Source organism: Pelophylax lessonae (genome assembly GCF_965119305.1).
Source record: "Pelophylax lessonae genome assembly, chromosome: 2".
NCBI classification, from domain to species: Eukaryota; Metazoa; Chordata; class Amphibia; order Anura; family Ranidae; genus Pelophylax; species Pelophylax lessonae.
In genome coordinates, this window is record NC_138769.1 from 412,086,058 (window position 1) to 412,098,262 (window position 12,205).

A 12,205-nucleotide genomic window follows, 5' to 3' on the forward strand; every position below is an offset into this window, starting at 1 on the left:
AAGTGGTCTGTACAGTACAGACCACTTAGTAAGCCCCCCCTCCCAGTGCAGACCCCTCAGTAAGCCCTCCCACCTAGTACAGTACTGTACTAGGTGAGAGGGCTTACTGAGGGGTCTGCACTGGGATGGGGGGGCTTACTAAGTGGTCTGTACTAGGTGGAAGGGCTTACTGAGGGGTCTGTACTAGGAGGGGGGCTTACTAAGTGGTCTACACTAGGTGGGAGGGCTTACTGAGGGGTCTGTACTGGGAGGGGGGCTTACTAAGTGGTCTGTACTGGGAGGGGGGCTTACTAAGTGGTCTGTACTAGGTGGGAGGGCTTACTGAGGGGTCTGTACTGGGAGGGGGGCTTACTAAGTGGTCTGTACTAGGTGGGAGGGCTTACTGAGGGGTCTGTACTGGGAGGGGGGCTTACTAAGTGGTCTGTACTGGGAGGGGGGCTTACTAAGTGGTCTGTACTGGGAGGGGGGCTTACTAAGTGGTCTGTACTGGGAGGGGGGCTTACTAAGTGGTCTGTACTAGGTGGGAGGGCTTACTGAGGGGTCTGTACTGGGAGGGGGGCTTACTAAGTGGTCTGTACTAGGTGGGAGGGCTTACTGAGGGGTCTGTACTGGGAGGGGGGCTTACTAAGTGGTCTGTACTAGGTGGGAGGGCTTACTGGGGGGTCTGTACTGGGAGGGGGGCTTACTAAGTGGTCTGTACTAGGTGGGAGGGCTTACTGTGGGGTCTGTACTGGGATGGGGCTTACTGAGGGGTCTGTATTAATTACAGGATTAATTAGCTAATCAAAAAAACACTCAAGCAAAAAAAAAAATAAAATAAAAATAATCGTTAGATTAGTCGACAAATTAATCCCTAAATGACTTTCTTCTGGCGACTCGACCATGCAGCCCGTCTTTCTTCAGGTGCCACCTTATGGTGCATCTTGAAACAGCCACACCACATGTTTTCAGAGAGTCCTGTATTTCACCTGAAGTTATTTGTGGGTTTTTCTTTGCATCCCGAACAATTTTCCTGGCAATTGTGGCTGAATTTTTAGTTGGTCTACCTGACCGTGGTTTGGTTTCAACAAAATCCCTCATTTTCCACTTCTTGATTAGAGTTTGAACACTGCTGATTGGCATTCTCAATTCCTTGGATATCTTTTTATATCCCTTTCCTGTTTTATACAGTTCAACTACCTTTTCCTGCAGATCCTTTGACAATCCTTTTGCTTTCCCCATGACTCGGAATCCAGAAAGGTCAGTGCAGCACTGGATGAAAGATGCAAGGGTCTGTCAGGAGTCCAGAAACTCATTGACCACACACACACGTGAGGATGGTTACCTTTTTAATAGCCATTCAAACCCCTTTGTGTCAACTTGTGTGCATGTTATCAGGCCAAAATCACCAGGGTATGTAAACTTTTGATCAGGGTCATTTAGGTCGTTTCTATTGTCATTATGATTTAAACAGTAAACCCAGTTGATTATATAAATATGCTTCAGCCAAACACTAAAAATTAGTGAAAGAGAAAAGTTTGTGTTTATCACTCATATTCTCTGAAAAATGGCCAATAAATCTTAAATTCTGCCAGGGTGTGTAAACTTATGAGCACAACTGTAAATTTCCCCAATGAGACACAGATGGCAACAGAAAAAAAAAAGAAAAACTTACAGGGATAAGAACATTGCTTACTACAGGGATAAGAACATTGCTTACACTATCTAAAAATAAATACAATTTTGCCTATAGTTCTACTTTTGATTACCTGAACTTTGCTTTGATGGGAAAATATTTATCAATTACTCTTCAAATTGGTAATACAGACTTTCATATTTTCAGAGTTTTCCATTTTTCTGTAGTTCTTAGAAATCGGTGGGCCCAATTATTCACGATCTACTTATATTTGAAAAGCCTGTTGTAATGTCTGCCCTGCTGTATCTGAACGAGACTCGCTATCCGGATACTACGTTATCTGTACTAACCAATTAAAGTCTGATACTTTGGGATACAATGTGGGAGAGAATAAAACCTCTGCTAGGTTTGAATTTTTTCCTTTTTGGAAAAATTTCCCAGTCCACAGGGAACATGAAGCAGAAATAAAAACACACAAAGACTCTGACATTCCGAGTTCTACTAAAAGAAAGTGTTTTTAAGTGTATGTATGTGTATGTATGTGTATGTATGTATGTATGTATGTATGTATGCATGTATGCATGTGTGTGTGTGTGTGTGTGTGTGTGTAAACTTTTTTTTTTGCTATAGAGTGAAAGGGTTAACCCCTGTGAGGGTTTTTTTGGCCCTCTTTGTCCCATTGGGGAGATTTCCTTTCACTTCCTGTCCCACAGCCAAAACAGAAAGTGAGAGGAAATTCCTGCAAATTAATAAACCCTTGGGCACCCCTGGGTCACAATGACGAGTGTCCCCATTGTAAGGTTTTCTGGGTACAGCCCAAAATTATATATATATATATATATATATAATTTTTTTTTTTTCTTTCACTTTCAAAGATAATAAAAAGGACAAATCTCCAGGGCACAGACATCAATAAAATGGACCTGTTCTAAACCCTCCCTACCCAAAACTAAAAAAAACGGTTTACCTTTTAGTTCTACTTTGTTTTTTTGTGTTGCTCTGGGGCTCTTGCCCTTCTTTATAGCCTGTATCCCTTCTTTTCCTCTCCCAGGTGGCACAAAGACAACAATACATTCTGATATAGGTTCTATTCCTTTCTGAAACTTTCCAGAAAACTGGGAGATATCCTTGTTTATGTCACAGCAGGGTTGACATATATTTGAAAACCTATTTGAAGGTATGTTGCAGCCTTGGGCCCCTTTCACAGGAGTTATTCTTCATTAACGTTTCGATCCGTTTACAGCCGTTTCTATGGCTTTGATGAAATTTCCCAGAAAGCCTTGCTCCTCCCATGCTGCATTGCAGTTTACAGTGAGTGACTTGTCCTTGCTTTGTCCTTGTATGCACTATCTGCTTTGTGTGAGGAATTCCGACACTTTTGGGACAGCGTGACATTGATTGTCATTAGGGATGCACCGAAATGAAAATTCTGGACCGAAACCGAAAATGCAGGATGCCCTTGGCCGAAAACCGAAACCGACTTTTTTTCCCCCAAATTATTTTAAAATAGAACAGGGGCATACACGGGTTGGCAAGTGGTTAATTTAAAAAGGTAGGATAAGCCTATGTGCTGACCATCAACCAGATGTAGTAAAAGGATAAACAATTAGGTAGAGTACGAATATTGCTGCTTATTTTTATTATGGTATACTTGCACGTATTGTCACTGTGCACATTACTGTTCACTTATTTACATTGATTTGATGTTGCTTTGCTTGTTTTTAGATGTGTATTCATATTTATTCCTGTGATTTTTATAACATTGGGGGTGATTGAGCGCCGGTTCTATTTATAATTTTAAGTGGTTAATTTAATTACCAATGGTATTTGTATTATGCAGCATGAGGGGGTTAATGTATAGCCACTGCTGATCACTGATGCATTAGTGACCGATCAGTAGCAGTTAATTAACCCCTTTGTGCTGCATTAGTGCAACCAGTATCAGTGTTAATTAACACTGGTTGCACTGATACTGGTTGCACTATGCAGCACAAAGGGGTTAATTAACACTGATACTGGTTGCACTATGCAGCACAAAGGGGTTGTGATCTTTGGATGGCGCTGGTGATCTTTTGGATGTTAAATGAATATAATTAATATATCAAACCTAGCTCTTTTTTCTGATGTGATAAATTGTATAAATTATCAAATACAAAATCACATAAAATGGTATAGGTGCTGATGGCACATATGTGTGCTGTGTTGTGTACACGTAAATATCTAATAAATCTCTGTAAAACCAATATCAATTTAAAGTGCTAGTGACACACAAATGTGCTGTGCAAAATTAAATAAAGTGCTTAATAGTGCAAAGTTACCATATATTCCTTAATATTATACAATAAATGTAAAAAATAAATCCATTATTTTTTATAATAAATTTAGTGCATATAAAGTTCTTAAATAGTGGACTATGCTCCAAGCTGTAAAAACAGTTCATGCAAAAAAAATTGTTGCTTGGATATCAAGTGCTCCAGTGATTAGATGTGCCACTTTTTGCTTCTTACCAGATGCAGGTAGGTCGCAAGGACCCCAAAAGTCTGCGATCCCTTTTTCTTAGGTGGATCAAACCATAAGCACTCCTCCTCTTCACTTTGATTTAAGTGTGGCTTTTAACAGAATATTATGATCCTTTTTCCTCACTCCATTAATTTACCTCATACAGATGTAAGTTAAGCCCATATGCAGGAAGACAGATGAGAAGCCAACATAGTGTAATATTGCTAATTTATTAATGCAATGTATCATTTACAACAATTGGCTGCTTACTTTTAGTTGTGCCCTCCTGGCACTGGGCAATCGGCATTGGTTATTGTGGGTAGCAGGATTGGGGTTTAGATCTGCAGTATCCTGGATGCTCTCCTTCCTGGTTTCCCCTGTAGCGTGCAGCGGTTGGCGTGCGTCCCAGCCTGCGCTCCAATGCAATAGGAAGTATAATCTTTCTTTCTACTTCCGGTGGTCTCTGCTAAACCCGAAAGATCACCAGCGCCTTTTTAACAAGTATAAATTTATTGCTGTGGACATTGGGGCACATGGCAGCAGTTCTGGTTCCAGAGTGTTCCCGTGAGTCTGTAATGGGTCGAAGACTGCAAGATGGGTGATTCAGCATACCTTCTGATCAGCCTCTGCCTGGAACTGAAGGACCAAACTTACCTTTTTTTTTTTTTTTTTTTTTTTTTACTTTTATTTTTTAAAGCTTTAACAACACATAGAAAATGCAAACGCTCTGAAAACTCAGGTTGTAACACAGAAACTTGGTTACAAAACCTGAAAAAGAGGTGGGGGATGGGGAATATGAAGTAGAAGGTTGGGAAGAAGAACCAGAGCTGGATTGGCTATTCGCTTGAGAAACATCTGGGAAATCGAGCTAGTGTTTAAACTTGGATATGTTCCCTGAGAGGAACATGCATAAGAAAAAAAAAAAAAAAATATATAGTGTGTGTGTGTGTGTGTGTGTATATATATATTTATATAAATGTGTGTGTGTGTGTTTTTTCGGGATTAAAAAAAAGCAGAATGCGCACTATCGTTTCTGGGCTGTACTACGTTATGGTAGTAGCAAGAAATTTATTCACTTACATTTTAAAAAGTTGTGTGGTTGTTTTTGTGTGTTTGTGGTATTTTTCTTTCTATTTTGGGCCAGTTTTTTCTTAGATTAAAAGAAAAAAAAAAAAATTAGATCTTTACTATTTACCATCAAATGAAAGCCCAATTTCTCCTGAAAATAACGAATCCACCTGGATGCATAAAGTAGTTGTGATATGTATAGGTTTACTAAGGCATGTCAGAGTTGCAAAATTGGGCTTCGGCATTAAAGCGGTTGTAAACCTAAAAAAAATAAATAAATAAACCCTGCAAGACAAAGGCATAATGAGTTAGTATGCTTTGCATACTAGCTCATTATGAATTACTTACCTTAGAACGAAGCCCCGACACGGACCCCTGGACACCGCTGTGGGAGCTGACATGATCCCTCGGCGTCTCTTCCGGGTTTGGCTGCTCTGGCGCTGTGATTGGCCGGAGCCGCGATGACGTCATTTTCCGGCAAGCTCCCGGCAAGGAAAGCTGAAGGTCCGCCGGGACCTTCAGAGCGCATGCGCCGCTCGCGTGAGCGGCTGCATGCAGTGCAAATATCTCCTAAACCATGCCGGTTTAGGAGATATTAATTGTACCTACAGGTAAGCCTTATTATAGGCTTACCTGTAGTTAAAGTGGAAAAAAGCGGTATACTACCGCTTTAAAATTTTGTTTTATCCTTAAGCACGAAAGGGTTAAAATAACCATTTGTTTTTCTTTTGTTTTTCATCCACCACTCAGCTGTTACATTTTTCTTTTTTTTAGATGGAGATCTTATCACTATCTTTGATAGCTCTGATTTATCATTTGCCATACAGTGCAGTCGAATACTGAAGCTTACATTATTTGGTGAGTATAATTTGAATTTCATTACATTGTCGCTGTTTTCTGTGTGACATGCCCGATCTTCCCTCTATTCTTAAAAATTGAAAGGAAGCAGGGTTTTTTTTAAATGGTATGTTTAACCACCTCCCACCCGGGCCATTGTAAATATACGGCCAGGTGGGAGTCTCGTCCTTCTGATCGGACGTTCCGCAACGTCCTTCAGAAGGAGCGAGATCGCGCCGCCGCGAGCACACGCAGCGGCGCTATCTCGATGTGCCTGTGTCCCTCGGACACAGAGCAACAAGATGCGGCAGGAGGGCCCTGTGATTGGCCCTCCTGATCACATGACGGCTGTGTCCAATCACAGCTGTCATGTAATGTAAATAGAGCCATTGTAACGGCTTCGATCTCCTCTCCTCCTGACAGATCCTGTCAGTAAGGAGAAGAGAAGAGGATCGGTGCTGCAGCTGGGGTGATCAGTGAGTATTTCTAATTACTCACTGATCACAGGGGGGGTCTGTGCTGGTAATCAGAACATTGATTACCAGTGCAGCCCTGGGGGGAGGGGGTGCCACCAGGGATGCCCACCCATGACCACCAGGGATGGCAAACAGGGCTCAGAGAGCCTGCCAGTGGTGCCCCCCTATCAGTGCTGCCCACCAATGCCATCTATCAGTGCTGCCCACCAGTGCCCGTTATTGCCATCTATCAGTGCTGCCTATCAGTGCCCATCATTCCCCCCCCAGCAGTGCCGATCAGTGCCACCTATTAGTGCCCATCAGTGCCGCCCATCAGCGCTGCCTATCAGTGCCCACCAGAGCTGCATATCAGTGCTATCTATCAGTGCCACATATCAGTGCCCATCAGTGCTGCATATCAGCGCTACCTATCAGTGCCACCCCATCAGTGCCTGACAGTGCGGCGTCATCAGTGCTCATCAGTGCAGGAAAAAAACATATCTATTTACAGAATTTTATAACCTAAACAAAAAACTTTTTTTTTTTTTTTTCAAACTTTTCGGTCTTTTTTTTATTTGTGCACCAAAAAATAAAAAACCTGGCGGTGATCAAATACCACCAAAAGAAAGCTCTATTTGTGGGGAAAAAATGACACAAATTTGGTTTAGGTACAGTGTTGCATGACCGCGCAATTGTCATTCAAAATGCAACAGCGCTAAAAGCTGAAAATTGGTCTGGGAAGGAAGGGGGTTTAAGTGCCCAGTATTGAGGTAGATAAAAAAAATTATTTGTTCAGGAACAGTATTCTTTATCTTTGCATGGGATGTATGATTTGAGTTGTTTGGGTTTTTACAAATCATTTTGTTTTTTTTGAGGTTTGATCTCGGGTCCTTTTTTTTTTTTTTTTTTTTTTTAATATTGCTCTATCATTCATTGAACACAGCCATTTTCCATGACGGATGGGTTTTGATGGCGCCACCTACAGGAGCAGGACGCTAGATACAACTTTAGTTTAAAAGCACACCCAGTGGGGTGACCCTCTGGAGGTGGCCAGACCCTGCATCTGCAGTAAGGAGTTCAGTTTCTCTAGTGTCCACCTTTGGAGTACTATGTAAAGATTATATATATATATATATATATATAATTTTTTTTTTTTGTCTTCAGTCAACTGTGGTGCTGGGTGACACAAGTATTCTAGATCTGGGTAGTAATGCCACCCCTTCCCCCCCCCCCCCCTCCTCCCCAAGTACCACCACTGAGTGCCTGTTGGGGGGATAGGAAGATTGGCTGCAACAACTCTGCTACACAGAGTGACTGACTGGCAGGAGCTGGCTCCCCAGGCTGTGTTCTTCCGTATTGGATTGGGTGAAGTCACCTGGATCGTTAAAGAATCAGAGTTGTTCATCCCGTCCCCCCAATTGGAAACTTGGAGAACTACTAGGCTTGCCCTCAGGACTGAGTATTGTCCTGTGTTGGATTGGGTGCATCGGGTTACATTATAGGTATAATTTTGCTGCAGGTGCTCCTACCACTTCTCCTCCACCTTTTTTCTTTTTCCCCCCCAAATAAACGCTGCACCCCACCCTCCTACCTGCAGTGGTACACATGATCTTACCTGTTGTGCATTCAGTGGGGATTTTTTGCTTGAAGGAACTGCAAACTACAGTCTGCATGTGGGGTTATGTGATCTATGTCCTCGGGGCTGAGGGGGGAGGATTGGAGAGAGGTGTTTCTTATATGCTGTTTTTATTGGGGTGATTAATACTGTTGAAGGAGGTTTTTTTCACGCATCCCAAGCTGTGGTTTCTCACCTTTTTTGGGGTCTCCTTTTTCCTCTCCGCTGAAGTTGGTTTCTGCCTTTTTACACTGGTTCAGGTTCTGGAACACTGCTTTGGGGATCTTGCTGGGAAACAAAAGCTGCTCCACTCTCGCAGTGTTGGGTGTACAGTGCCATGGGAAGCAGAGCTGCACAGTTCTGTGGGGTGTTGTCGTGGCTGCCATTCTTTTCTCCTCCCATGTAGTGATACCTGTTCATACCTGTTCAACTTTCAATTACACTGTGGCAGGTATATACATGTGGTGCCGCAGGTCCCATTTTTCTACTCGTTCCTTTGCTGTCCTTTTCTTTTTGTGGTTTGAGTGGGCGGGGGTGATTGCCAGATATTCTGGCAGGTGCACCGTGGTTTCCTTCCCCAGGCAACTTCCACTTTCCTTATGAAAATAAATATATATTTCTTTGGGAGCGGAACTGAGCTGATAGGGTTGGCAGATTGACAGTTTGTCATGATTTTGGGTTAAGGGGGCCACCCCCCTCCTCTCTGCTGGTCTTATCTGTGACATCCAGGGATGTAACAGCTTGAAGCATGATTCCCCCAGGTGGAATCTTGGGCATCAACATGCAGTCTGCAGAGGCCTTGGATCTACTAGACTTTGTTGCGTGTGTGTGTGTTTGTGTTTTTTCTTTTTAGATTTTATATATATATATATATATATATATATATATATATATATATATATATATATATATATATATATATATATATATATATATATATATATATATATATATATATATATATATATATATATATACCCATTGTTGGATGTGCTTTTAGTTTAGTTGCATCTAGCATCCTGCTCAAGTAGGTGGTGACATCGAAACCATTTGTCATGAAGAATGGCTCTGTCCCTCAATTGACTCAAAGAGAAATATTTTATAATGTGATTAAAAACCACATTTTTAAAAGGGGTGGGGGACTAGTAACAGATCATACATGTAAAGAATATGATGTATCTGCAGACATTACTCCAGCTTTTATATTTTTGGGGTTAGAAAAGTACAGCATTTGTTCAGCATCTCAGCCTCAGCACAGGTTTTCCTAAAGGTTGTGATCCCTTTTGTAGTGCACTGGTTCTGTTTACAGATCTTGCACTAGATGGCGCCACAGTTCCAATAAGGTTTTATGATTGTAGCTCCTGTACGTAAAGAGATCATCAAATGAGCATCTAGTCTGTGGCCTCTTAGTGGAATGCTGTCAAAAATCAGTTGCTATAGCAACACTGTTTTAATTCCCCTTAGGACACTGTGAAAAAACATAGAAAGCATATGTGGCATTTGTTGCTGGATACATGTAATTACATATATCCATCTAGTTGATGATCAATTTAACTTGCTATACAAACAGTGTACAACCTAAATAAATAAATTCTTCTGAAGGTCCTAAATGATTAACAAAGTTTATTACGGTATTAACTGTCATTTTCATTCTTTTTTTTTTTTTTTTTCCCTGGGATGGGTACATCATGACGGATCATACAGTACATCTAGTAATTAATTGTCAGGCACTGCATGCATGTACTTAAAAATCGGTTTTACCTTTTTGCTTTATTCATATTATCCATGTTCTATCTTAACTGGTCTGTTTTTCAGCTTTAGGAGATGATGAGGGGGGTATTACCATTGAAGTAAAGTGATGTAATCATTCCCTCACAGGAGGTTCTCTGTAGGACTGGTTATCCTTTGCTAGGCTAGCCCTTCCTATTCCTCACTCTTTTCTGCTCTTATCTGTTACTTGTTTTACTAAATGTAATATGGAAAATCTGCGCTTAGGATATTCTTAGATTCTTTGTTAGTGATGGCTGCAGCCCACCTTTAAAACTGTATTCCGAAGGTATATAGTGAGAATAGAGCATAAAAGAAGGTGCGTGGCGCTGCCAATGTATACTTAATATTCTATACACGTCTCAAAGGTGCAAAACATATAGTATATAATAAACTGTTGTAAATCCTGTGTATATCTCCCCAATTATTATTAAAATAAGATAAGTGACTGGATACTAAAATACTTATAAAGTGCCAAGTGCAGCAATACTGTGCTGTGTATATTCTGGGTGATGAAATAAATCAATAAATAAATAAGATCAATCGTACGTGACCCAGCTCAGTGTAGGGTACACTGAAATATTGTGCCAAATACAAATGTGATGACCAAGATTTAAATACAAAATAGTGATAGCAGTGTTAGGTGTGTGGTAATATCACAGCCTATAATGAATAAATAAGGTAAAAATAAACTAAAATCAGTGGTGACATATGCTGGTAATAACAAGGTGAACCACTGTGTGTATCCTTGAGTGTGTCAAATAAATTCAACTAATAACATCATATGTTGGCAGGGAACTGTATATAACACTTTACAGCAGGTATATCCACCATAAGAAAAATAGCAGCAATAATCAGAGTTTCAGAGAAATAAATAGTGCATAAATAACCTAAAAAGGAGGATAATCCCAAATAGTCCATAGGATTTTTGTGCAAACAAAGGTGACTTCGGTGCAGGTGCTTCTAATTAAGGTTTTAAGGGTGCTCGGATTCCGGTGATCACTCTGTGCTCCCCGCATCCCCAGGACCACACTCACCAGAGCTGGGTCACGTAATATTGATCTTATTTATTTATTGATTTAGTTTATCACCCAGAATATACACAGCACAGTATTGCTGCACTTGGCACTTTATAAGTATTTTAGTATCCAGTCACCTGTCACTTATTTATTATCTTATTTTAATAATAATTGGGGAGATATACACCGGATTTACAACAGTTTATTATATACTATATGTTTTGCACCTTTGATATGTGTATAGAATATTAAGTATACATTGGCAGCGCCACGCACCTTCTTTTATTCTTTGTTTTACTAAATGCAACTGTGAATCAAGGTAGAACGTAGGCCAGGACTAGAAGTCACACTGTTCTGTGCAGATTCAGTGTCTGTCCCTTATGCAAATACAGGAGCGCAAAAAGGTCTCATTTGCAATTTTATTTTTTTTGGGGGGGGGTTCTGCTTATACCAAAGCAAAGGCAACAGCGGGAGAAGTACATATTCCATGGAGTCACTGCTTAACATGGCGGCACGGCAAAAATGATTACCACCATCATGTTCAGGAAACGGTACTATCCACGGAACCCGACATATTGAACTGAAAGGGGTGCCCCTGCAGCCTCAGTTTTTAGGGGGTTAAAACAGATGATTAGGAGATAATACAACACTTGTCAAATGCCCTCTAAAGAGTGATCTAAATACAGAATGCTTTTCAGAGAGCAGCCCTAGTCTAAACTAGCCTTAACTTTTACTAAGAGGGAAGTGTAAAAAGCCTATGGCTGCTAAACTCTGTGGCCAGTGGAGCTGAAACCTTTAGACCAGTGTTTCTCAGCTTCTTTTTTTTTTTTTCCCATCAAGGCACCTTTGAAAATTATGGACAGTCTCGAGCCACCCTCTTTCAAAATTGAGGCACCCCATCCTAAAATGTAAACCCTATTCTATTAGTTTTACATAATGCAGCAACATCCACACATGTCAGAGACCCAATGTTAGAGGTGCAAACAGGTACTGACTAGGATTCCAATGTTTCTCCTCTTCCTCGGGTTTTCTCCATCACTCAGCTAATGTGACCCCCCAAAGCTGATGGAGAGAGGCAGGGGATAGTCAAACAAGGATGCTCTAAAGACGACTGACATCATCCTTATCAACTGATGAAGCCCTTAGTTAGGAGGTTGGCAGCTAGAAGGTTGTAATGGTGCACAATGAAAAGCTGTTGCTTTGTGTAACTAAAAAACAGGGTTCATCCACACGCTGGCTTGTATATATTTTTGGACAATTTTTAGGCATTTTGCTGAGGCACCCCTGAAGAAACCCCAAGGTACCCCAGTTTGAAAAAAAGGCTGCTTTG

At 41.0% G+C, this 12,205-nt stretch overlaps 1 protein-coding gene across 2 annotated transcripts in view; it reads left to right on the forward strand.

Annotated features, from left to right (window-relative positions):
- Positions 1–12,205, forward strand: part of TFG (trafficking from ER to golgi regulator) — a 60,267-nt gene that overhangs the window by 26,182 nt on the left and 21,880 nt on the right. For both annotated transcript variants that reach the window (XM_082245215.1, XM_082245216.1), the window contains exon 3: positions 5,957–6,040. In XM_082245215.1, the coding sequence (XP_082101341.1) occupies positions 5,957–6,040 (84 nt within the window). The remainder of the gene's footprint in view (positions 1–5,956; positions 6,041–12,205) is intronic.